The 27,849-nt window shown below is 40.3% G+C and overlaps 2 protein-coding genes across 2 annotated transcripts in view; both read left to right on the forward strand.

The window, feature by feature from the left end:
- The first annotated feature begins 1,274 nt into the window (after nucleotides 1-1,274).
- CCDC174 (coiled-coil domain containing 174) lies at nucleotides 1,275-14,008 on the forward strand. Its single transcript, XM_081932498.1, has 11 exons — nucleotides 1,275-1,451; nucleotides 1,841-1,945; nucleotides 2,359-2,459; nucleotides 3,405-3,463; nucleotides 5,007-5,187; nucleotides 5,440-5,535; nucleotides 6,367-6,503; nucleotides 8,737-8,831; nucleotides 10,614-10,737; nucleotides 11,489-11,641; nucleotides 13,544-14,008. Exons 1-11 carry the CDS (start codon nucleotides 1,410-1,412, stop codon nucleotides 13,867-13,869), a joined length of 1,419 nt encoding a protein of 472 aa, XP_081788624.1. The 5' UTR covers nucleotides 1,275-1,409; the 3' UTR covers nucleotides 13,870-14,008.
- An 8,405-nt stretch (nucleotides 14,009-22,413) lies between these two features.
- The window catches only part of LOC309399587 (uncharacterized protein C3orf20), a gene marked incomplete at its 5' end in the record, with an annotated part of 97,638 nt that continues 92,202 nt past the window's right edge, over nucleotides 22,414-27,849 (forward strand). Inside the window, one exon of the mRNA XM_081967553.1 lies at nucleotides 22,414-23,011. Coding sequence (XP_081823679.1) covers nucleotides 22,414-23,011 — 598 coding nt within the window. The remainder of the gene's footprint in view (nucleotides 23,012-27,849) is intronic.

Below are 27,849 nucleotides of genomic sequence, written 5' to 3' on the forward strand. Positions count from 1 at the left end.
AAGCAGAAGAGAGATCTTTTCCATACAGAAGTGGAGGGAGGGCACAGGTGGTGGAATGGGTAATGTCTGTGACGTTGCCAATTTCTGGCAGACCCACAGACAACATAACAGTAGGAATGGAGAACTGGCAACAAAGGCGCCATTCCTCACCACCCCCCAAGTTCTCTCCCTCATATTTTGCCACCCATGGATGGTAGAAGGGTGTGGGGTGCAGAAGCAAGAGAAAATGATTCTTTTGGAGCCAGTTCTGTCCTGCACGTTTAGAAGGCACCAGGTTTGCAAAAAGTCTGAATGGGATTTATACTCTGAACTTCATTGAGCGTACCATTTCTGAGCCACAACATTCAGGACTACAAGAGGGCAAGAGAGAGATACAGATCTATTTCTGTAACTCAAATATAGTAGCCCTAGCCCAATCTTTTTTTGGATCATTAGACCCAGGACAAAATTTATACAACTCAGCAGTAAACAACAACAAAAAAATTTTGAGGCATACATACTGCAATTCGCAGCTTGTCATACCAGGGCCATTGATTTAAATGGGAATGATTTCCAAGTGGGAATATTGTCAGCAGTGGGCCATAATTAACAGCCTTGGCTCATATTGGAAAAAAACTAAACAGCTGAAAGTACCTGGATGGGAGACCACTAAGTAATCCCGGAGTTAGAGGATAGGCTAGAAAATCAAAAAACACCCAAGACTAAGCCAGTGACAAAGTACTTTCCAATTACAGCAAAAAAGAAAAAAAAAGAAAAATGAATAGAATAAAATAGAATAGAATCTGGAAGGGACATTGGAGGTCTTCTAGTCCAGCCCCCTGCTCAAACAGGAGAACTATACTATTTCAGATAAGTGACTGTCCAGTGACTCTTCTTAAAAACCTCCAGTGATGAAGCACCTACAATGTCGGAAGGCAAGCTGTTTCACTGGTTAATTGTCCTCACTGTTAGGAAGTTTCTTCTTAGTTCCAGGTTGCTTCTCTCCTTGATTAGTTTCCATCCATTGTTTCTTGTCCTGCCCTCCGGTGCTTTGGAGAATAAGCTGACTCTCCTCTCCTTTGTGGCAGCCCCTCAAATACTGGAATACGGCTATCGCGTCACCCCTAGATGACCTCCAAGGTCCTGATTGATGATGGAACTTGCCGCCAAAGAATTCACGGGAAAAGCAGACGGGGGTGGGTTTCAACCCTAGGCCGTAATACGGCTCCTCCTTTCGTTCCAAATCGGGTACTGTCGTGATATGCCGTAACGCCACCGGAAGTTGAGAGCTTAGTTTTGCTTTACGCCTTGAAGCCGGAAGTGGTGCCGGAGAGTCTTGTTTTTCAAGCGATCGAAATCTTCGTTTGGCTGTGACTCTTCCTGCTTTGCGGTGGGCCTGCTGGCGAGCGGCTCCCCTCGCCCGGAGAATTATGGACCGGAAAAAAAAGCCTCTGGATATAACACTCAGTTCGGTGAGTAGCAAAGGGGGAACTGACGGCATTTCCGAGCGATTGTCGTTTTAGGGCAGAGGTGGGGAACAATGATTCCATTTTATGACTGGTGGCTCAGGAATTCTGGGAATTGAAGTCCACAAGTCATAAAAGGGCCATCGTTCCAGGGTAATAACTTACCTCTAGTCTTTGGAGGTTGTTTTTTCCCCTCCAAAGTGAAAAGGGAACTACGTAGGTGTAATGTTTTAAGACGCTTATTGTTTGTAATCTTGTCTACACCGCAAATCTTGCATTAATTAAATCTTGGTTTTTTACCCTACTTCCCCACCTCCTCTCTTCTTAAAAACGTTCAGAGTCCGTTGTCTAAAGGTTTGTTTTTGTTTTTTCTCCTTTCGTTATTCCTATTCTAGCTGGTAGATTTGAAAGCTGAACTATTCCGAAAACAGGAAGAATTCAAGAAAGAGAAACTTCTGAAAGATGCCGGAGGCTATGTTAAACATAAAACAGTAAATAAGGTACGGTTTGTTTACAGAGTCTAGATTATTAATCTCTGTTTAGGGATTCAAGCATAATATTCTTAGTCTTCCCGTTATTGTAAATGCTTTCACTCCTCCTTCATATATTTCCTTCAGTAACTCTTCCTACATGATTAAACCAATTCAATATATTTTTTCTACTGGTTTTGTATTCTATCCACATTCACTAAATAAAACCACATTCTAAATGAAATAGGTAATTTATTCTTGGCCATATCTTTTGTTTTATTGCACGTCTACCGTAAATAATATATTCACCTTTGTTTTTTGCACTAACATACAACATTTATTTCAGTTCTGTTTTTTGATGCTAATTGTAAAAGCTCTGTAAGTCATCTGTGAGTTAGAGTCAAAAACAGCCAAATAACTTGTTTGAAAATTTACTATTACAGAAACCAACCATTTGGACTAAGCAGAACAAAGGGGTTTCGGATCGAGCTGAAAAAGACGTTGAGCAGAAGATAGAGGAGCAGCAAACTCTAGATAAATCAAGGTGTTTCATTTCTAAGAAAAGCAGACTTTACTAAATATTGTAAATAAGATTATAAAGAAAATAGGACATAGCTTATCTATAAATCCTAAAAATATGATGTAGGGTTGTGCTACATTATGAACCTATCCAGAATATCCTGATAAGAGCATCAAGGTAGACCCTGTCCCCCCAAAAGGAGAAAGAACCCAACGATTGCCTTTGGGACCCATGAATACATCCCAGAAATAGAAAAGCCCCTTTTCCTCTTAGCATTTGGAAAACCTTGAAGACACTCTTTTTAAACCAGATATTAGATAAAACTTGATAATGACTAGATAGCTATGCTATTAGGAGGGCATTTAGCTGTAATTTAAGGATGGTTGTCATTAAAACAATTTTGTTTAGCAGTAGTGGTATCATAGAGAGAAAGGAACAAGATAGTGGCTGTGATCAAATGAAAATACATATGCAAGGGGCCAGGTCTCTTCCCCATCCCCAATCATTGAATATGGTTTTAAACAATGTTAGCAATGCTGCTTTCATAGTGGATTTTGGTAAATTGTAGAGCCTTTTGAGAAGCATTCATTGCTGGATTTATTTTCAAAATTACTTCCAGACAATCATTCTGAACCATTCTCAAAAGGGTGCATATCTTTTGAGCATATGGAGGATGTAAGGCATACAAGTGATGTTTTGGTCATGTGCCCAAAAATGAAAACATGGCTCTGAATTGGCAGAAAAGCACTTTCAGATTGTCTCTGTGTGGTTTCAGGCATCTTAATCATTGATAGCCTTTCAAAACTACTTCGAGAGAAGGCAATCTTGACAGCGTATAGTGGTCTTTAGTTACCGGTATATTGTCTCATATTCTGTATGACAAAAATTCACTGCTATGAAATAATAATGAAAAGGGAGATGGGCAGTTAAGAAATGTAATTAATAAAAATGGTGTGTTACTGTTTTTAGGCAAAAACTGGAAGAGAAAGCACATCTGTATGAACAAATGACTAAAGGAGATTTTCCAGGTGAATACCTTTAGTTTTCTTAGGATTTTATGTGAAACATTTTTTGATAAAGACTTTACTGTAAAATGCTGTTACTAGTAATAAGCACTCAGTAATTCTTATTTCAAAATAAGCACGTCTAAGGAGGCAGTAAAAGCATATGATGTGTATGCAGCTGTCATAACCTTCCTTACTGAAATAACTAATTTTGTCCTTGATAATGATATAAAGCAATGGGGAAAATTTGTTCTAAGTTACTTTGACATTAAGTTCTGGAAAACTGCAGTGCCTTAAGAGAAAGCTTGTGTTTCTACTTCTGAAGACCAATGGCTAGGGAATTCTGGGAACTGAAGTCCACACATCTTAAAAGCTGCTGAGGTTGAAAAGGACTGCTGTAGACAAGTACTGCTGCTGCCATTTGTCAAGGTAGATGCCTTTGCCCTCTTCCTGCAAAGAACTTGGCCAGTACCGGTGGCTTTTTCTTTGTGGGGGTTCTATTCCAGCCAAGCAACTGTGAATAATGGCAGTACAGATGATAACTTTGGGAGAGAAACATTCTTCCATGAGCATCATACTCAATGTTCTTTATAGTTTGAAATATTCTATTTTCCTCTGCTTCTTTAATTGTGCAGAAGTGCTAATTCAATTGTACTTAGCAAAAAGGGCTCCCCCCCCCCCCAATCCTACATGTTGTTATAGAATACAATGTTTCTGTTTCAGCATTGCTTGAATGTCTCTTAGGTCCAGAACAAATTTGGCATTCTTTTCCATTGGCTGAAGGCACGCGAAACGTGACAAATTTTTATTGAACAGTTCATTTTAAAGCAATGAGGACAAGCGAGTTGGGGATTACCTAGTTCTAGCCTATGTGCCTCCTCTGAAGTACATTCAGAAGTTCTATTCAGGAAATAGTGCAAATCAGCCGCAACATAAATCTTTTCCACTTCCAGTAGCAAAAGTTGAAGAAACTAGCATCTTTCTGTTCTGATAGGAAATTTCCAGATATGCATGGCTCTTAACGTGTGTTCATAGTCGTCGTAATCTCAAAATTTGCTCCAGAAGATTGGAAGGGGCCTCCAAAAAAACAAGGATTAGGAGAAGGAATAAGTGTGTGAAAAAAAATTTTTTTGTGCGGCATTGGATTCTCTCAACAATTCAATTTGTGCTACCTTTCTGTAAAGCAACAGCAACAACTGGAAAAGGATAATTTAGAAACTACTTTTTATTCAGTGTTAAATCTTGACATTGCTGTATCTAAGATAAAAGTATGTTAAAATCATTTATGAATCAGGTACTTATATGCTCGACTAGATATGTCTCATTAATGGCTCTTGTTATATAAGTAAAAGTTCTATGTAACCTTTAACTGGGCAAAATATTGCATCCATCATAGGGCAACAATTTTTGAATCAAGGTAGATCAAATCAGCTAACTTACAAAATGTGTCCAGGATCCATGATTTTCGTGGTATTCAAAATGGACAAATTTGTAGTGGCTTCATTGCTGCTGTGCCGTTGCCCCGGGGGTTCAGTAGACCGTCATTAAAATTGGTTTTCTGTCATAGATGAAGAAACTGAAGATTTATATCTTGTGGATTTCACTCAGAAGATAATTGACAAACGGAGAGAAGTACAAGAACTGTGTACCAGTGAAACTGCCAGAAAAGCAATGGGGGATGAAAATGGGGAAGGAGAGAGATTCTCCGAAGCAGAGGTCCCACCGCCACAGAACCCAGATGAAGAATGGTTGGTGATTGCATCATACTTGCACTATTGTGTATTGCATAGCTTCACTGAAATCAAATGAAATAATTTGACTTCAGTTTATATTGTAGCTTTATTATAATATATTTGCACTGCTAGTCCTTGGAAGTTAATGTATCAAGCTTAACTAGTCTGCTCGTTATTATTTTTGACAGAAATAATGTTAAATTGTTATGCTTTTGAAAGATTTGAAATTGATTTACTCATCAAAGTTAATTTTGTTTTTCATTGTAGGGTTGAATATGTGGATTATTTAGGCCGTTCAAGAAGATGTATGAAGAAAGATTTGCCCCTTATGCTTGAAAGGGATAAACTGAACCAGGATGAGAGGTAAACTTTATTGTAGAAAAACACTTACGTAAAAAAACAACCACCTAATTTTATAGGGAAAAAAGACAGAAATGGATGCTAAAATGATATGGTTTTCTTTTCTTACCAGAGGTAATAGTTTTGTAGTCTTCGTAGTAAACTAGTCTATATCTGAAATCCTATGTGTTAACTATGCTATTTGTGCCTTTACAATGTTGACTTAAATGAGGGGACTTTGCTAAATCCAAAAATAAGCCTCTCTTTTGACTGTAATCACATGTTAGCTTCTGATCACACACAGACATAAAAGTCTTTGGAAGTACACTTGAGGTGGGATTTCACTTCGTTCCTCCTTCTGTCGCCGTCTGTATATCCCAAAAACTTGCTTAAGCGACTTTTAATCCTCCAGAATAGATTTTTGAGGTAAATATGGGCAGTAGTAAGGCAGAATGTGGTCTGCCCATGTTGTTCTATCAACAGATGATTATGTACTGAATGTTATTCAAAGTCATATACATTGTAATACAATTGTAATACTGTAAACACATTAAAGAATACAGTTTTGCAAGCCTGTGCTTGTTGAGGACTGGAAGGAACATATCTCCATAGTTTCATATTTTCAGTAATGGCACTTTTATTTCTAAAAAATATTTTGCCTAACTAAAATTAGTTGAGTGTCCTTTTAATTGTCTCACACCTACACAGTATTATGCAACCCAAGACTATTGGGATCTATTCTGTTTTGTAAGACTCAATATCGGGGTGTTGGAATAGCTATAAAGTTTGGGATGTTCTCTCATATACCACTTTCCAATTCTTAATGTTTTTTTTTATTTTTAATTATTCATGTAGGCCAGGGAATGAAAAAAAGACTCTACTGTCAGAAGACATGAGAAGAGAGCTTCAGCGACAGGAATGGGAAAGAGAAGAAGAAGAAGCGCTGAATAAACCTATGGGGCCAATTCATTATGAAGACATTAGAGAAAATGGTAGGCTGACTTTTTTTATGATTCAAATCTGATTTGAAAAATATCACACAATTTGACGTCAAGCTAAATTTCTCTTCTCCTTGGTTAAAATAGTTTTTTTTAAAAAAAGAATGATAGTTCCGATGAAGACTTGTTGGGCTGTTATATTAATCGCTCTTTGTAATTAGGGTTTTATATACAAAACTACCCCATTCCACTTTTTACTGGAAAAAATAGTTTGGTGTCCTGGTTTAAAGGCACCAGCCAAGAAACTGGGAAATTTGTGAGTTCTAGTCCCATCTTATGCACAAAGCCAGCTGGGTGATTTGGGCCAGCCCCTCTCTCTCAGTTCTTGAAAGAAGGCCATAGCAACCATTCTGAAAATTATGCCCAAAAATCTGCAGGGAAAAAAAAAATACATGGAGTCCTCAAGTTAAGACCATTCGTTCAATGATTGAAGTATTGACCGCGCTGAACAAAGAGACTTGTGATTGGTTCTCGAAGTTCCTGTCTTGCAGGATCCTCCACGGTCACATGAACGAAATTTAGGCACTTGGCAACCAGTTCATACTTACATTGCAGCGTCCCACAATCACACAGTCACCATTTGTGACCTTTCCTGACAGCTTCCCACAAGCAAAATCAATAGGGAAGCTGGCAGGGAAGATCACAGGTCACTTGGGTAAGTCTTCCCTGACCTATCTTTGCTCTCACCCATCAGCCTTCTCCTCCTCCTCCTCTGTCCTCTATGCATTCATACACACCCCTGCGCTCTCCTCTCCTCAGCTTTCCTGACCTTGCGCTTCATCACTCCACCCCCACCCTCTTTCAACTCACACATGGCCTGCACCTGGGCTCCCTCACCCACTCCTGCACTTTGCATCTGGGTCTGCCTTTTCTTCCCATTTAACGACCCAAATCTTTTAAGTGATGGTGGTAACTGGGACTGCCTGGATTGTCATTGCTAAGCATTGTGGTCTCGTGATATCATGCTTTATCACCACAGCACTTAGCAACGGCAATCCCAGACCCAGTGGCAGTTGTAACTCAAGGATTACCTGTAGCAAGATTAGGGGGCTAGTCAAATTTGTATTCTCGATAACTCTATTGCCCTCTACTCTGTGCTTAATCAAAGAATAGACGTCCTAAGTCTCATTCTAAGGAGCAACTAAAAACAGAAGATGCAAATACAAAAGTGAAAGGTTAAGGTTTCAATGTTGTGATACTATGATTTGTTTGTTTGTTTATAATTTTTACAAAGTGATGAACATATTCAACATACCCTCCTCCTCCCATTTTTCTCACAACAACCACTCTCTGAGGTGTGTTGGACTGAGAGAGAATGGCTAGCCCAAAGTCACTGAGCTGGCTTTCATAGTTATGGCAGGACTTGAGGAATGATAAATGTGGACCAATACAAGTCTGTCTAAAATATAAAGGTTCCCTATTCAGTCATGTCTGACTCTAGGGTGCTGTGCTCATCTAAGTCAAGGGAGCCAGTGTTGTCTGAAGACATTTTCTGTGATCATGTGGCCAGTATGGCTATTTGTCAAAGGCGCACAGAAAAGTGTTACCTTCCACTGAAGAAGTACCTATTAGTCTACTCGCATTTGCATGCTTTTGAATTGCTAGGTGGGCAGGAGCTGGGGCAGAAATGGGAGCTCACCCATTGTGTGGTGCTCAAGTCTCCAATTAGTCTGTCTATCTAAGCATTTGGGGGGGGGGGCAATATTGACTGGAAATCAATAGCAATAGTACTTAGACCTGTATACCGCCCCATAGTGCTTTATAGCATTATCTGGGTGATTTACAATGCCAGCATATTGCCCCCCAAAATGTGGGTTCTCATTTTATCGGCCTTGGAAAGATGGAAGGCTGAGTCAGTCTTGAGCCCTGTCAGGATCGAACTGCAAGCTGTAGACATAGTTTGCCTGCAATACCATTACCCCACTATATCAAGGTATATAGTTCAACAGATTTGGACAGCATATGATTGGCGAAGGCTATTGTAATATAAAATATATTCAGAAATGTCTATCTTTGCACTGATATAATCTTGGAGAAAAATTATAGGTCCATATTAGAATCCACGTTGACTTTCTAGAGAACGCCAAAATAGTAGTTTCTGGCACATTCTGGTGTTATTGGAAGAATTCTGGCCTGAAACCCTTTACTATACCAACACTTATAGTAAAGGAAGTTCAGGAATTACAGTGTATGATGAACTCTTAATATGATACAAAATTTCTTTCAGAGGCCCGACAGCTTGGTGTTGGTTACTTTGCCTTTGCCCGTGAGCAGACTTTGAGAAAAAAACAAATGGACACTTTAGAAATGCTAAGAGAACAGGTACGATGTTTAACAGTCTACCAAGTGTGGGACATTTCCTGATGTTCTGAAATGTGCATCCCAGCATCCCTCGGCAATGGCCATGTTGACTGGGCTGTTGGTAATTGTAATTCAACATCATTTGTAGAGCAATAGGTTCTCCATCCCTAAACTTACATTGTGAAATACCGGAGCCTTTCTCAGATGCTTGTCTCCTCTATTCTTGGTGAACTGGGTCTCTGAATAACATAAAGAAGTGGTGTTTCCCTCCCCCCCCCGCCCCCAATCCAAGAGTCACATTTGGTAGCTGATGGACCAGGGAAGGCACTTATAGACTTGCACTCTGAATTGCAGAAGGGAGGTATTATGATTCTCCCTCTTTTAAAATGGCTGTTCAATAATATGGGCAAAACAGGAGGGACCCAAATAGGATTATTTGGAAGGAAATCAACCGTATTTTTTGGACTATAAGACGCACCGGTGTATAAGATACACCAAGATTTCAAAGAGGTAAGTAAGAAAAAAAATATTTTGTCTTCCCTGGCCCCCAGGAGCACTCTGCAGGCTTCAGCAGGGCTGGGGGAAGGCAAAAACACCTCAGTTTTTGCAAAAAATGGATGGAAAATGGGCCGTTCTTTGCAAAAACTGAGGCGTTTTTGTCTTCCCCCAACCCTGCTGACACCTGCAGAGCACTTTTGGGGGCTGGGGGGAGGCAAAAACACCTCCATTTTTGCGAAAACAACCCATTTTCCGCCCATTTTTTGCAAAAATGGGATGTGGGGGCAGGGCTTCAGGAGGCCAAAAATGGCTGTATTCAGTGTATAAGACACATCAACATTTCCACGCTCTTTGGTGGGGGGGAAGGTGCATCTCCTACTCCAAAAAATACGGTAAATCTCCCTCACTCCAGCTTTTCATGTTTCTATTACCTTCGTTGATGGAAAATCATCTGGATTATTGAGGGGGAAAAAAAATTCCCTCAAAGTTTCAACCTAATTACAGGTAGTCTTTAACTTAAAACCACAATTAAGCCCAACATTTCTGCTGCTAAGCGAAACATTTGTTAAGTGAGTTTTGCCCCATTTTATGACTTTTCTTGCCACAATTGTTAAGTCACTGAAGTGGGTAAGTTAGTAACACAGGTGGTAAGTGAATCTGATTTCCCCATTGACTTTGCTTGTCAGAAGGTCTCAAAAGGTCATCACATGACCCCTGGACACTGGAACAGTAAATGAGTCAGTTGCCAAGCATCTAAATTTTGATCATGTGACCATGGAGATGCTGCACTGGCTGTGTGAAAAATGCTTGTAAGTCACTTTTCAGTGATGCTGTAGCTTTGAACGGTCACTGTTGTAAGTCAAGGACTACCTGTAAACAGCAGTAGTTGTGGTTGAATCAACTAGTAGCACTACAGACATCACGATAACCCATATAGAACATGTATAGTACATCTAATACGCATAATAAGTTCAGTACTAAAGAATCCAATTTAGAAAATTGATAGCAGTTTGATGCTTAAACCTAAGTATGGGAATAGATTATAGTATTAAAATATCACAGCTTTGTTACTGAAATACTGTATTAATTTCTTTTTTAAGAAATGCTTGTCAGTTATGCTGATGCAGTGAAAAATGCCATCCAATGCAATTGGTTTGTTTACCCAGGAAATATAGTTTAGTTACATCATAGTAATGGTAAAATTAAAGCTTGAATCTCAAAAGTATGGCAGGAAATGGTTAAAAGAAATATTATCTGTGAACATCTGAAGAGGAAATGAATTCCTATTGTGTTGCCCTTCTCCAGACCATCGGTCAGAGAGCAAAGCGTGAACATTTAAAGGAAAAACGTAAAGCCAGTTTGGAAGCCAGGTTGTCTAAAATTCGAGCGAAAAAACGCTTAAAAGATGGCGATACGAAGGAAAATGGAGGTAATTTTGAATTATTTTCTTTAAACTTAAAAGCAATTTTGGAGGATTTACATATTTGATTGGATGACAATGTCTCTCTTAATCACTAACAACCACCAATTTGACTATACTGTATTGTAGTTTATTCTGAATGGTTTCACAGTCTCAATCGGAAAAGAGTTGCAGTTTTGGAGGAAGTCATATTGTGATGGCTTGTGCACGTGCTTTGAAGAAGCAGGATGGTGGATTAGGACCAGACTTGATTTTCCTAGTTCAGACATAGCAATCATCCGCAGTGGCCTCTGTTCATAAACTCCAAACTAATTTTTCAGATATTCAGAAAATTATGCTTTTATTACATCAATTTGGATGGTTTATGTTCCCCACTAATATTTTTATCACTGACAAAGTTTTGAAAAGCTGGTGAAATTGATGAAGGAAAGTATGAAATATTTTTCTTATTCCTTGTTCCTTCAACTACATTACAATATAGTCATTATAGGCTTTGTTGCCAAGTCATAACTTTTGCTCTGCTTTCTGGTATCCACTGAAATGTAGGGATTTATTTATTTATTTACAGCTTGCAGCTTACTTTGTAATAACTTTTTTTTTTTTTGAGGAGGCAACAGTTAATATCTCAGTGGCATGTTAACTGTGAGGAAATCATTCCATAAATACACTTACTGTACAATAGCATACAGTACTGCAATATCATATCACATCCATTTATTGTATGCGGTGCCTAAAATCTATATGTTGTTCTTCATAACAGAGGAGGAAGAAGCAGTACCAGTCCTGCCTTCAAGCAAGCCCGCTGAACTTCCCAGGGTTTCTACAGAAAGTAGAAAAGTAGAAGTTATCATTCAGGAGAGGAAAGATACAAAGCCGGGTGTGCCCTATGTTCGTGAATGGGATAAAGGCAAAGGTAGGAAGCTGCAGTGTATACATAATGTCAGCATGTCAAGAATCCTTTAGTTTAAGCCAGGGGTGTCCAAACCTGGGAACTTTAAGACTTGTGGACTTCAACTCCCAGAATTCCCCAGTCAGCCATGGTAGATTGACTCATGGAACCCCTAACACTACCTTTTAAATCCCCCCCCCCCCAAAAAAAAACCCTGGTAGTGCTTTGTCACACTCCAACATAATGATTTCAACATTGGTTTTTTTCCTTGATTTGGAGGGGAGGTGGTATTGAGACAGTTTTAAGTTTTAAAGTTTGCCAACAGTTTTAAGTTTTAAAGTTTGCCAACTTTCTGTAATCCGTTAACAAGAAGGAAGTTCTGTCATCCTCTTAACGTGTTACAACCCATGACTAAGCAGAATTTCCTCATTCTTAACTTAAACTCTGGTTGCGTCACCAGCATTTCAGGTGAGACATTCCCACATCCCAACATAATACAGAAAAACAAGTCTATTCACCCAGACATAATGGAAAGGTTACAGCTCCATGTAAGCTGCTTCTCTTTCACAGCCTTCCGCAGATTACTAAATGATAGAGGTAGACCTTGGCAACAGCTCTTTAGTGACTATTCGAAGTTACAACAGCCCTAAAAAAAGTGACGTAGATACGGTCACTGCAGCATCCCCATGATCACGAGACTTGCATTTGGATGCTGACAATTCGTTCACGGTTGTGTGTCCCAAGGTCTTGTGACTATCTTTTGCAACCTTCTGACGAGCAAAGTCAGTGGGGAAGCCATATTCAATTAATAACTTTCTTACTAACTTAACAACTGCAGGGATTCGCTTAACAACTGTGGTAAGAAAGATCATAAAAATGGGGACAAAAATCACTTAACACATTTCTCACTTAGCAACATACATTTTGGGCCCAATTGTGATCGTAAGTCGAGGACCATCTGTATTGTAGATGGCACCCAATGTGAATAACGTGGGTGACTGTGTTTTTTTTTTTTAAAGATTCTATTAAGGTAAGCAAAATGGGATTTCCTAAACAGAAGTAAAACAGGTTGTTGTTATAAGGGTTTTTAAAAAAAAGAAGTAATCCTTTTACTAGGCAAGAAAAACAAAATGCACAGGTACAGTATATGTGGTACCTTGCTCAATAATATTAACTGAGAAGGATCTTGGAATCCTAGTGGACAACCATTTAAATATGGGCCAGCAGTGTGCAGCAGCTGCCAAAAAAACCAACACAGGCCTAGGCTGCATAAACAGGGATAGAATCAAGATCACGTGAAGTGTTAATACCACTTTATAATGCCTTGGTAAGGCCACACTTGGAATACTGCATTCAGTTTTGGTCGCCACGATGTAAAAAAGATGTGGAGACTCTAGAAAGAGTGCAGAGAAGAGCAACAAAGATGATTAGGGGACTGGAGGCTAAACCATATGAAGAACGGTTGCTGGAATTGGGTATGTATAGTTTGATGAAAAGAAGGACTAGGGGTGACATGATAGCAGTGTTCCAATATCTCAGGGGTTACCACAAAGAAGAGGGAGTCAAGCTATTCTCCAAAGCACCTGAGGGCAGGACAAGAAGCAATGGGTGGAAACTAATCAAGGAGAGAAGCAACTTAGAACTGAGGAGAAATTTCCTGACAGTTAGAACAATTAATTAGTGGAACAACTTGCCTCCAGAAGTTGTGAATGCTCCAATACTGGAAGTTTTTAAGATGTTGGATAATCATTTGTCTGAAGTGTTATGGGGTTTCCTGCCTAGGCAGGGGGTTGGACTAGAAGACTTCCAAAGTCCCTTCCAACTGTTATTCTATTCTATTCTTTTATAAAGTTTCATAGAGCTTGAGTTGAATTAAATATGGAAAAGCAAGCTGAACCTGACATTTCTTTCTCTTCCCATTAATAGAATTCACTTTTGGACTTTGGTCAAAGAAGCAGGATGAACTCAGGAACGAAAGAGATCCAGAGTTCGCACCACCTTCTGCTTACTTTAGCAATCAGAATAAATATTACAATTGGAATAATCAAAATCGGAACAAATCCGAATCCTCCTATGTAAGTACAGAAGACAGTTTTAGAGGCAACCTGCCATCTACATCAGCTGAGGCTCACAATAACTCATGGAACAATGACTTCATACCCACTCAGGCACCTGAGATGAGGACGTCAAGCCAAGAACCGGTTTACCAAAGTTTGGATGATATGCTCTCCTACTACAAGCAAGTCACATGAACATCGGATGTGGTTAGGAAAACGATTTGTTCCCCGATGATTAAAACAAATTAAGGATAGTTTCTGTGAGTAGGTGAAGTTTCCTGCAGTTCCCTTCTCCCCTATCACTTCTAGTATTAAAGAATCCACTTCAAAGATACTGTCTTTGTCTGGAATTTCATTTCTTTAGGTACACCAAAGCTTGGATACGATCAGGTTTTACCATTTTAATAATAATCCTCATTTAATTAATGAAAAAAAGCTATGCTAGAGCAAGAGCTACTAGAGAAGACTTACGCTACACATCCTTCACCATTTGTCCAGTTATTTGGGAGTCAAGCAGAGCAACTTTTCCAGCTTAGGAACTGCATTTTTTTTAAACATTTAAAGCTCACAGAAAGAACACTGGAAGGTACTGGGTTGAAAAGTGTCATCATTTTGAAAGGGGTTTATTAACGTATTTAATTTGCTAAATTCATATTCTGGACTCAAGATATCTGTTCAATTTTTCCCAATGACATCTTTGTCAGATAGATTGGGCTGAGAGTGATTGGTAAGCTCTTGATACAAAGAATGTGCATGATTCTCCACAGTCCTGGTCTAGCAACATAACCATGACACTCCATGGGCTCCCATACCACCATCAGTCTCCTCATTTAACCTGTCAGTGCTAAAAGACTGCAGGAGCTGAAACATTTCAGATGGATTATCTTTCCTCAGATTTCCTCTTTAAGAAAGTAAGTTTAAATCCTACTATATGTGATATATTTTTGTTACAGGCATTCCTTCTGTGTATGTTCTTTATAATCAAACATTCATATATGACATGCTATAAACAGAATTCCTTTAAATGGCAATTTTTGATTTCTCTTTATTTTCCATCAGTTGTCTGAAATTCTTCCAGTTTTTTATATCACATTTTTTATAGCACATTTTAAAATTAAGTTAAAAGGTATTGTAAAATACAAAATACCAAAGCACATAAGAGGACAATGAGGGGGAAGGGGAAAGGGGGAAGAAAAGTGAGGAAGGATAGGGAAAGAAAAAGCATTGACTTCTGACTGTTACAATAGAACAAGGCATTAACTACAGATCACAACTTTTTGCTTTTCCAACTTTTTTCTTGTTCATAGTAGTATGAACAAGTAATTTCTATCATCAATCTAATCTGTAAAACACAAAATCAAAGTTTTATTCTTTCCCACATCAAGCACAAAGTTCAGAAGCGGCTTCCATGTGGAAATAAAAGTACTTCTGTTCTTTTCTTTAGTCAAGGTAGTCAGTTTTGCCATTTCAGCCAACTCCATCAACTTCTGCAACCATTCTTCCATAGTAGGAATCGAAGTGTCCTTCCATTTCTGTGCATAAATAATCTTGTTGCTGTCAACATATATAATAACAAAATTCCATTTTTTTTCTCCAGTTCCTTGAAATTCTTCCAATGTTAAACAAGCTTAATATTCACAGATTAGTTTTGTTGACCTTCCAGATTATTATTACAGAGCAGCCCATTATTCTAAACTAATTTCGTGTTACTTAAGTGCATATTTAAATGTCCTCTGGTTTGGTGATGTGTTTTCCAGTTTTGAAGGTTCCATTTTTCCTACAAAAGATAAACAGTTGTATTATTTAATGAGATGCCTTGAAGTAAGGAAGTAAAATGCTATTTCAACAGTAATGTGCTCCTTAGGAAAAAAAATGAGTTCATAAACTTGTACTGGCTTTAAGAAATAGACCATCAACAAAGCTAATGCCTTGCCTGATTTTTATTTACGACAGTTACTGTAATTAAAAATGTCTATCTTCAAAAGTGAGAATAAACTACATTGTTATTAGTGAAGTATAGAATGCAAGATTTTAATAGGAAACGTGTCTCACATTTTTTCTTCAGGAACAAAGCCAGTTAAGTACAATTCCTTTTGTCATCTGTTAAACATGGCATTCTTCAAAATTGTCCAGTAGGTGGCACAAGCTGCTTATAAAAATAATCATTGAATATCCACAAAATGGTTTATTTTATTTTATTTTATTTTATCATCTTATGTGGAATTTTAATAATTTAGAGTAGCTATTATCCATGGGGGGAATTTATTTTTAAGAACAGTAAGCTAAGGGATTTATTAGTTGCAAAGTTGTGTCCGACCCATCGTGACCCATGGACAACATTTCTCCAGGGGTTCCAGTCCTCTACCATCCTCTGGAATCCATTTAAGGTCACTGCTTAAATGCTTCAATGACTCCATCCAGCCACCTCTTCTTCTTTTGCCCTCAATCTTTCCCAGCATTAGGCTCTTCTCCAGTGAGTCCTTCTCCAGTGATGGATTAGATAATAATGGATAAGGGATTTAAAGTGAGGAAACTTGAATTCTATTTTTACCTGGAAGGTAGCCAGTTGATTTGGGGCTATTCATTCTTTCTCTATGTTGGAAAGAGGCAAAAGAAAATCACTCCTGAAAAATGGTGTCAAGAAAACTGCAGGTTCTTGTTTGTGTAGTTGCCAGGAACCAAGACTCACTTGAAAGTCACACATTATTTGCAGAGAGGTCTCCTGGTAGGTGAATTCATCAGCAGAAGTTCTTCACAGTCTTAACCTAAGTAGAAATGTTTCAGACTGTCAGCATGCAAAATGTGCACTTCTGTCTTTTTACAGCCTTTTCCCAAACTATTTTTATACAGATGGAGCTATCCTATGCCAGGGGTCTCCAACCTTAGCAACTTTAAGACTTGTGGACTTCTGGGAGTTGATGTCCACAATCTTTAAAGTTGCCAAGGTTGGAAACCCCTCCTACACTGTGTTGGGACATCAGTCTTAACCTGAAATATATCTAACCTGACTGGTGCTAGCTTTCCAGGATTTTATGAGTCTTGGTGGCACAGTAGTTAGAATGCCGTATTGCAGGCAAACTCTGCCCACAGCCAGGAGTTCGATCATGACCAGCTAAAGGTTGACTTAGTCTTCCATCCTTCTGAGGTTGGTAAAATGGGGACCCAGATTGTTGGGGGCAATATGCTGACTTTGTAAACCGCTCAGAGCGTGCTGTAAAGCACTGTGGAGCGGTATATAAATGCTACCATTATTGCTATTTTAAGCAATCCTTTTATTCCCTGCCTTATCACCCAAAGATACTGGTAAACAGTCTGGAAACTTATCATTCAAAGTACTTGTCCACTGGGCACAAATGTTCCCTGGAAATTCTCCACCAAATTTATGAGGAACAATAACTTTCAAGAATTCCTCAAGGACATAATTCCTCTTTAGCAGTAACAGCAGGGCTGCTGCCAACCTTCCCCCCCCCCCCACACACACAATGGGACGACACTTTACATGATATCTTCCATTAGGATTCCATTAGAGCATGGGAAGCTGAAAAAGTAGGCTGCTTCAGAGGGGATTGTAGAATGAAAAGAAAGCTATTTGCACATACACTGTGCCCTTGTCACTAAAGTACAGGATCAACAAATGCTACCTCTGGATTTTCCCCCCAGATGGCTGGTTGAGTAGTCACTCCATTAGGTGGAAAGAGTTTGAAAATACATTCACATTAATGAAAGCCTTATGGCTATCTGAATTGCATATACCCAGCCATAATGATGCTTCATGCCTTTGCATTTATCTCTATTTTTAATTTGAAGCAGCAGGGAGACTGCCCCATGTGCTAGAAATGGTGGATAGAAGTTCCAAAACCAATTCTTCATTTTCACCATAAAACCATATGAACCCTAACTAGCCTTCAGGTGACAAAAACTCTGTACCCAAAAATAAACCAACCAACCAACTTAGTGTTATAAAATTTGAAACGCTAAAAATGGAGATGCAAAACATGCAGCCACAATTCAGCTTTGAATCAAAAATGTATTTTTTTTCATGGTTAGTTCAAACATGAAAAATGCCAAGAGATTTGCATTAGTACTTCAGTAAGGCTACTTATAGTTTTGAGTTGCAACACGGGTCAGAGATAGCAGCTATGTCCAGTGAGGAGCAGCTGCCATCAATGGTGTTGACATGATCACAAGCCTTCATTTTTATACCTTTTTTCACATATTCCCATGGAATATTACCAGAGTGACTTCCTCTTTTTGCAGAGCCCTCAGTGCATTCCTATCAGTATCTGCTTGTCGGTCTAAGGAAAGGTACTCCGCATTAGGTTTCATTTCTTCTTTTCTTCTTTTCGTTTTCCTCCACTAAGATAGCGCAGGGAACCAGCCATCTCAGGGAAATGGAACGCAATTGAATCCTGCCAACACAGGCAGTCCTTATGTATTGGTGGTGGGTTCTGGATCCTGTTCCAAGCAGTAAAGTTGGAACAGGCCTGGCGTCGTCCACATGGACGTGCGCAGCGCGTGCGTGCATCTTGCCATCCAGCGATGCCTCCGTGAGCTGTACGCACCGTGTGCATGCATGGAAGCGCTGAAGACTTTAAAGACAGGTAAGGAGTGCGGGCAGGTGGGCCCTCCGGAGCACCGTACCGGAGTTGTACCCGGTGCTCCGGGCAGGTTCCAGTATGCCTGTACTGGGATGTACCACCTGCAACCCACCACTGTTATGTATTGAAAAGATAAATTCCTTTCTAAAGAAAAATTAAGGAAAAGACGTGCCACCTGGGCAAGAGAGCCGACCCTTATCAATGGGAAAGGTAGCAGGCACAAGAAGTAAAACTCCGCTCCCTTCCAGCAAACAAGCTGACCCTTATCTACCTGAAAAAGGGGCGACATGAAAGGAAAAACAGGGTCAGGTAAATTTAATCATAGTGCTGAAGGAAAAGCACCCAGGATGAAAAATAGTAATTCAGGGAAAAGAAGGAATGGAAAACTCACTCCTAACAGCAATGTTAAGTTTTCTCCAATTAAGTAAGGGAGTCAACAGAGAGATGATAGATAATGAGAAAAAGGCAAAAAGGACTCTGACGGAGGCATGCTCCAAGTACATTGAGGCATAGCCTTCATCACGACAAAAGTTGAAGCAAAATAATCCAGAGGCACATGTTCAGAAATCTCATCACAGGAGCCATAGAAAGAAACACACTCAACAGTATTAACGTGACAAGCACAAAACCCACACATACACATGACCACCAAGGAAGAAAAGGCAGGGTGAATAAGGACCCAGCCAGCTCATACAATAAGGGATTCAAGAAACACTTCACTATATCAATGCAAACACGTACATACAGTGTCTAAAAACCCCAACAAAGTTGCAGTGGTTACCACAGCAGCAAGACCAAACACATATACAATTCGCAATATAGACACATAAAATTAATATGTAAAGTGTAACTCCAGAAAGGCCGAGGCCAAATAAAATTCAAAAAGGGGAGGAACAAGGCCAAGGCCAAAATAAAACGGGTACAATTTGCTGCCAAGGCAGACAGGGAAGGTTTTAAAAACCCAAGGGCAAATAAAAACAATAGCAGCTATGTCCAGTGAGGAGCAGCTACCATAAATGGCGTTGACATAATCACAAGCCTTCATTTTTACACCTTTTTTCACATACCTTCTGTTCCCATGGAATATTACCAGAGTGAGTTCCTCTTTTTGCAGAGCCCTCCTCCATTTACTGTACTTCAATGTGCCCATCTGAGATTTCCTACCCCCTGCCCTTTCACCTCCTCATTTACTTGATGTCCCAGACGGTCTCCACATACCCCTATGTACATTTGAAGTTCTTAGACACCTGTTACTTTCAGTTCCTCATTTCTCACCATCTCATACTTCCTATTCTAAATATATCCACATCAAGTACAGACTTTGCACAAGTCAGCACATTTGAAAATATCAGTCTGGTACATTTTGCAGTTATATTAGTTTAAAATTTTGGTTCAGGGAGGCCGGCAAGCTCACTCCTAGGCCTGTTACCTGCAACTTTCCAATGAATATTTTCTCCCCTCACACTAGAATGATAAGGTTCTCTGCTACTATGACATAAGAATGAATACTGGCATATGGAATGCAAGATGCTGCCATATCACCCACCTAATGTTGTGATTATTTCAAACATCATTCTCATAGAACAGGTAAATAATTCAAAGTCTCCTTCACTGAAATTTCAGATTTAATGTGAAATCCTGGAGATTTTCCTTAGGTTTGTTTTCATTGACTATGACCCTTGTGTGTGTGAATGTTCTCCTCTTGCTTAATCTTCTAAAAGCACACAGTTGAAAATGCAACTATCCCTGCTCTTGTTATGAAGCTGAAAAGAACAGATGATCCCATTGTTCTGCTGGTTATTCTGTTATGTTCCTTATTGGTATCAAATAATCAGTGATTATTTATTTAGCATATGGCAATGTTACAATTAGCCGGGAGACTAGAGTGTTAATACAAAGTACTGTAGTTATTTGGCTGCCGAAGTGTTTAGTTTGTGTTTGCACGCTATCCCAGAGTGCACCACAGGGGCATTATCTAGGGCTTCTCCCACCACCAATGTCGCCACTGGGGCATCGTATCTGGGTAGATCCTGCACCAGTAGGGTCCCACTGTCTGCAAAAACACTGCCGCATTTCCACTGAAGTGGTACCTATTAATCTACTTGCATGTATGATGATTTTGAACTGCTAGGTGGGCAGAAACTGAGGCAAGTGATGGGTACTCACTCCACCACTCAAACTCCTGGAACAAAGGTCATCTACATCTTTAAGTCACCGAGTCACTGTGATTCTTAGTTCTATGTTAGTCCATACCGATGACTGAAACATTTAAAGTTCCCTCATTTCGTCCTTTTAGCAGATGTGATCTTGGAACTAATTCATCTAAAGTTTCTTTCTAGCATTGTGTATCCTCTCCACAGCATTGTAAAGGGGTATCCAAGCAATTGCTTTGGAATGTGATTCAAGACATTTAAAGTGAGTTGTGCTCAGTTTATAGATAGTTATCCTAAAGTGTCTTTGAGCACCATGAATGAACTGTTTCTACTTCTATTGCCTGTGCATGCACACGCTTGCCACTATTTGCTGTATGAGTTTGGTCCAGTGAGCTGTGCACACACATGATCATACACTATTCTTTATTTTCACATCAGGTCCCATGACATGGAAAAAATGATTGGCTTAGGTCCTCAGAGCTGGTCTTCTACTACAGCAGTGCCCAGGGATTAGTTCTCTGGGGAGAGGTTTTTCCGCAGACCGGAGGGGGAGTGGTTTTGTGTGCTGCCTGTATCCTGCAGAGGGGGCTTCGCTTGTTTGTGCGAGCGGTTGTTAGCATGCTGTGGATTGGTGCCGATCCACAGACCAGGGGTTGGGGACCCCTGGTCTAGAGAACAGATGGTCACATGTAGGGTATTTAGAAATGCTAGACAAAATGAGCCCTAACCACAGAGCAGAAATTTCTGGGTGGGAGGCTGGATTTATTTAGCCATTTCACTCCTGAGGTGATCAACTCTAGTCTGCAGTAGAAACCCAACTGACATAAAGCTTAGACTGACAGGTTATTAGTTCCAGTTGAAAATATACTTTCTAATTAAGAAAATTCTTCAGTTTTTATTTCTTAATTAAATCAATGGCAATTTATCTGTCATACTTAAACGTGGACTTTCTTGGTACTTCTTACTATGAACACAAAGGCAATTAAAAGAAAAAGGGCTGCTTTTGGCACGCAGAGCTAAGGCCTTTCTAAAACTGCATTTTATTTCTTGGAGAGACTTCCTTTCTTAACCATTACAACCATTAACCATTACATTCAAGCTCCTTGCCCAAGAGTCAGACTCCAGACATTACTACAATCAGTTTTGTCTAAGATGTTTCTACAAGCCTGGGTAATGCCCATTAGTAGCAAAGAGCTGCTGAGCCATGGTAACTCTCTACTGCCACCTCATGGTCATCTGGATTTTTGCCATCCAGATCTGGTAACCAAGAGTGCAAGAGTGTAAAAGTCAGCATTTGTTAGAAACCACCACAGCGTTGCTGATTGTTTTGACTGAATTAATATTATTATATTATGCTGGGGACAGAACAATGAACTGTATATGAAAAGGTCTTGTCTTTACTCTGTACCACAGATTACAATCAATCTTGGTCTGAACCTATGTTAGTTTAGATGGGTGTTTTTGCCTACACTGTGGGATATTTGCATCTGTCCAGAACACACATCCCTTAGTTATGGCATTATTCTTTTCCTAAATTCCTCTTATACTCAGGTTTCTTTTAGTTAAACTTTATTGACTCACTCCTTTATATCTTAAAAATCTTTTCTACTCTAATCCTTACCTCTTTAAAACCTCCTTATTGTAGTTTGGCTAATGCTGATTCTCTGAGCAAGTACTGAATTCCATGTAGTTCCCAATATGGTATATTTTGAAGATGTGGAACACTCTGGTTTGATGCGAAGTAATCTGGATATGACCAGTATGGAAGGAAGACCATTTGGGGAATTTTCTTTATACTCTGTTGAATTCTTTATACTGAAGATAGGATATTAAAGAATGAACACATTTTAAAAGAGACAGAATAGCACGTCATTCACTTATGAAATGATATGCTATTTCTAAAGGTGACGGCACAGAAATATTTCTTATACCTTGTTCTCCTTATTTAGATGTTGTTACATCAGTGATGAAATGAATGAACTGGTGATATGAATGACCAAAAGTCTGACACAAAAAGTAGTCCAAAGGTTGATCTAAAGGATGAACATAAATCTGACCATAAGAACGATCTTAAGAGTGAACCGAAATCTGAACCGAAAAGTGAACAGAAGGCTGAAGCAAAAGGTGAACAAAAAGCTGAGCCAAAAGATGAGCAAAAAGATGAGCAAAAGACAGATGAATATAAAAATCTTGATTTTGAGCAAATGAAAGCCAAGGCCCCAAAGCTTTTGGCTGACATGGTACACATGCTTATCACATGGCAGAAAATGGGCTTCCATGTGCCACGAGGTGTCAGGAACATATTTGAGTTTACCTGGGACGAGCTCATAGAGATAGCACCAAGAAAATCTTTCACTGGTTTATATTGTCCAATTGTCAAATTCCTCCCCTATGACGAGTCTGATCTGCCCCAGGCTACTACACCAAGAATTCAAAAGGTGGGTCCTACACCCTCAGCGAGGAGAGCTAATTGCATGGTTTCACTTGAAAGTCAGCCGATGCTCGTGAAATTCCAAAAACGGTCCATACATCTCCTGACAGAACTTCTGAAGTTAAAGATGAAGATAATGATTGATTCCGTTGCTGGTGAGAGCCCTTAGTTAAGAGTTTGTTTGTCTGCCATAACCGATGGAATTCTATCTGGAGAACTTGAACCTATTCATCCAAAAGGTTCATCGGCTTTGGTATATGTGGGAGGACTAAACACAATGCATCAAGTGTCAATAGTTCCATGCAGTTAGAGGGGAAATAAGAGCTGTTACTAATGACAAGGAGTGCTGTTAAAACATGAATTATACATACATACAGTGTCTCTTTGCACTTCTACCATCAGGCAGAAGACATCAAAGTACAGCCAGCCAAACAAATAGGTTTAAAAATAATTTCTATCCTTGGGTTGTCAGACTGTTAAATACAACCACAATCACTCCATGCACACGTGGAAACGTATGACTAGTTTTTTCTTTTTCTTTCTTTTTTTGATTCTGCTATAATTTTCCACCAGTGAGGCTAAAACCAATTTCATTGTATTTATTTTGTACAATGACAATAAAGACTATACTAATACTAATAGACACACACACACAGAGGATTCATGTTGAAAGAGCTAGTTCAGATCATACTGGAATGTGGACTGGAAATTTTTTTCAGGAGCCCTGTGCAACATTTTGGGATTAGGATAAAAAATAATTCTAAGAGTGGAGAGAAGAGTTAATAATGACAACAGCATAGCAAATAGTAACAACACTGTTGCATGAAGGTAAATGCAAGGTTAATTTGGCAGCTATGTCTTTTACTCTGGCACCAACTCAGAATGATGTAAGAAACATTGGCTTTACTCTGAATAGGTTTTGCAAGTTCAGTAATCTTATTGAAATCAAATATGATTATATCATATCTTGTAATTATCATGCCCAGCTGTGGGATTCCTTGCAAAAATTGATAGTTTCATCAGAATGACAAAATGAATCTCCCAATGGAAGCTCTACCCCTTGTCTGTTGTGCAGGTGATACCACAGGATAGACAGACAGACAGGCTGATATATTTATATATATAAATCAGTGGTGGATTTCTGCCGGATCGCACCGGATCACGTGATCCGGTTGGTCAATGAACCCGGAAGTAATTTCCTGCCCCACCCCTTGGCGTTTTTTGCATCGGGCTGACTCCCGGTCGCCACCGCTGTGCTACCTCATGTTCCTTGTCTTCTGGCCGTGGCCCCACTCCGTGGAAAACATAGGCGCAATTACAGCAGGAGCAAAGCCCCTTTCCCAACTGGCCCTTCCTCCCTCGGAAGGCTTCGGAGGGAAGCTTCTGCAGAAGCCCGGGCGAGTGACAACAAGTTCCCGCCGTTACAAAGTCTCAGAGGCTGTAATTTTCTGAGCTGTGCGCGCGCGCCTGTTTTCCAAGGCATGGAGCAGCAGTGAGGCTCTGCGCTGCGAGCGATGATTCCGGAGGCCATCAACGGTCCCCCCTCGCGTTCCTCGTCTTCCCGGATGGCATCCGGAGTCATTGCCGGCCACGCAGAACCTCGCTGCTGCTCCACGACGTGGAAAACAGGCACGCACGCACAGCTCAGAAAATTACAGCCTCCGAGACTTCGTAACGGTGGGAACTTGTCACTCGCCCGGGCTTCTGCAGAAGCTTCCCTCCGAAGCCCTCCAAGCGAGGAAAGGCCAGTTGGAAAAGGGGCTTTGCTCCTGCTCCGGGCTGTAAGCTTCCTTCCGAAGTCTTGGGATGTTCTGAGGAGCCCCCCAAGGAAAAATGCCGCTGCCAGGTAGTTAAAAGTACCTCTCTGATTCTGTCAGACTCTGTCAGTCTCTCCCTGATTCCCTCCCTCACTCCCTCTCTCTGTTCCTCTCTCTGTCTGTCTGTCTCACTCACACACACACACACACTGTGGTCACCTTGTTGAGTGTTCCAATCACATTTGAAACACTCAACAACTGGCCTGCATTTATGGTATTTTGCAGCATTCTGCAGTCATAGGACCAAAATATATGGTTAAAAGCATATATTTTGGTCCTATGACTGCAGAATGCTGCAAAATACCATAAATGCAGGCCAGTTGTTGAGTGTTTCAAATGTGATTGGAACACTCAACAAGGTGACCACAGTGTGTGTGTGTGAGTGAGACAGACAGACAGACAGACAGAGAGAGGAACAGAGAGAGGGAGTGAGGGAGGGAATCAGAGAGAGACTGACAGACACACACACACACACACACACACACACACAGAGAGAGACAGAGACGGGGAGGGAGGGAGAGAAAGATAGACAGACAGACAGAGAGACACACACAGAGTGAGTGATTAAGTGAATGAGTGAGAGACAGACACACCCACATACACACACAGAGTGACAGAGAGAGAGGAAGGGAGGGGAGAGACAGAGGGAGAGACAGAGACAGACACACACACAGAGTGAGTGAGAGACAGACAGACACACACACACACAGAGTGACAGAGATGGGGGAGGGAGGAGAGAGAGACAGAGATACAGAGAGAGAGACAGATAGATAGACACCCAGAGAAAATGACAGAGGGAGACAGAGAGGGAGGGAGGGAGAGAGAGACAAAGAGCCAGAGAGAGAGAAAGAAAAAGAAAAAAAGAAAGAAAGTGGGAGAGAGAGATGAAAGAAAGAAAGAAAAAGAAAGAGAACTTATGACCACAATTGAGCCCAAAATTTTGGTTGCTAAGCAAGAGCGTCGTTAAGTGAGTTTCACCACATTTTCCAAGTTAGCCATGCCCACCTGGTCACATGACTGCCAAGCCACTCCCACCAGGTCACATGGCCGGCAAGCCACTCCCACAAAGGAGGCCACACCCACAGAGTAGGTTCCAAAAAAAATTGAAACCCACCACTGATATATAGATAGATAGATAGATAGATAGATAGATAGATAGATGATAGATAGATAGATAGATAGATAGATAGATAGATAGATAGATAGATTTAGATTTAGATTTAGATTTAGATTTAGATTTAGATTTAGATTTAGATTTAGATTTAGATGATTTAGATTTAGATTTAGATTTAGATATAGATGATATAGATATAGATAGAGCTATAGAGAGATAGACAGAAACAGAAATACACAGACCCACACAGTGACATGCTCAGAGACATACACACACACACACCAGGGTAAAAAAATAATAAAAATAAGAGATAGTTTCAGAAGAATTTTTGGTTGCCTCAGGAAAAGCCCTCTGTAGCATATTCATCAATAGTCCTCAATAATGAGGGTTAGGAACTTGGTTTATTAAGGAAAGTAATAGCAACAATATTTGTCCTTGAAGCAAGAAATTATATTGAGATACATATGCATATGCATGTACACACACAATATAGATAGGTAGGCAGGTAGGTAGGTATAGATATAGATGTACACATACACACACGCGCGCGCACACACATACTAGCTGAGGGTATTTATTTATCCTGGGTATTTATTTATCCTAATCCTGTATTAGACAGGAAAAGCCATTGCTCACTGTGGTGAGAAGTAGAGATCTAATTGCCCTGGCCAACAGCCTGGGGAAAATTCTACAGGGAATAGCCTTTGAGGTGATTATCTGCATTAGCAAGCACCTTCCCCAACAACTTGCCCTCTTTGCTTGAAGCTGAGGGCCTAGGGGTTTGTTTGTTTGTTTAGTTAGTTAGTTTGTTTTTTGTTTGTTTGTTTTTTAAGAACCAATCCCCTTTATCCAGTGGGAGGCCCTTGTGGAGTACTGTGAAGCCGTTACCATGGCAACTCCATTGTGCTGTACATTAGAAGCCACTTGAGGCACAACAGGCTATATCTTAACAGAATACTATCACTGAGAAAAGTACTGTAATTCGACACTAGATGTAATTCACTCCTTTTCATTTCAGTGGCCCAGGGATTCCAGAGTTATGCTGGAACACACACACACAGGCACAGATAGACCCACACACTGAGGGTTGCTAGGGGTGTCTTACCCCCACATTATTTTTTTCCAGAGAGTAAGTCATCTGTGGTTTGGTTAAAATTGCTCCAGGTGTTCCAGAGTTATCCTGGAAAACACACACACACACACACACACACACACACACACACACACGAGGTGTTAGGGGAGTCTTACCCTCCACAGTATTTTTTTTCCAGAGAGTAAGTCATCTGCGTACCAAGTTTGGTTAAAATTGCTCGAGGTGTTCTAGAGTTATGCTGGAACACACAGAGCAGTGTTGGGTTGCTCCTGGTTCAGCCGAGTTTGGCCGAACTGGTAGTAGCAGCAGTGGGAGGCCCCGCCCACCCACCTGGAGGCTTCTGCGCATGCACCAAACCAGTAGTAAAAATATTTGCAACCCAACACACACACACACCGAGGGGTGCTAGAGGTGTCTTACCCTCCACAGTATTTTTTTTCCAAAGAGTAAGTCATCTGTGTACCAAGTTTGGTTTATATTGCTAGAGGCATTCCGGAGTTATGCTGGAGCACACACACACACAGAGACACAGAGACACACAGACACACACCCCGAGTGGTGTTAGGGGTGTCTTACTCCAACAGTATTTTTTTCCAGAGGGTAAGTGTTTGAACTCAGGCGCCTGAGGTAATGACGAGGCTCATTGCTCATACAACAGGTTTATTGGAACAGAATAGACAAGAGCGAAAACAAGCACTCTGACAGCTCTTTTATACCCCGAGCTGTCATCGCGTCAACCAATAGAATTCTTCTAAACTTCCCACCTGAACGAAACGCGAACGGGCCAATCAACTGACGTCCTGCCTGATTGACAGGAGAGGGTGGGACACATACATACGTGACACTTCTTCCGCCCAGTTAGAGCACACATAGTCTTTGAGGTAAGCGGGTTTACTATGGGTCCTTCCGGAACGCCTGAGCCCTGCCGAAACTTCAGCCAGGTTCTACTCTTGCACCATGTCTCCAATA

The sequence above is a fragment of the Natrix helvetica genome, assembly GCF_964273705.1.
Source record: "Natrix helvetica genome assembly, chromosome: 1".
Classification (NCBI taxonomy): domain Eukaryota; kingdom Metazoa; phylum Chordata; class Lepidosauria; order Squamata; family Natricidae; genus Natrix; species Natrix helvetica.

Coding starts and splice junctions, on each gene's coding strand:
- CCDC174 (XM_081932498.1), top strand. CDS start 1,410: ATGGACCGGAAAAAAAAGCCTCTGGATATAACACTCAGTTCG. Junction 1,946..2,358: donor AACATAAAACAGTAAATAAG/GTACGGTTTGTT, acceptor TTACTATTACAG/AAACCAACCATTTGGACTAA. Junction 6,504..8,736: donor TGAAGACATTAGAGAAAATG/GTAGGCTGACTT, acceptor AATTTCTTTCAG/AGGCCCGACAGCTTGGTGTT.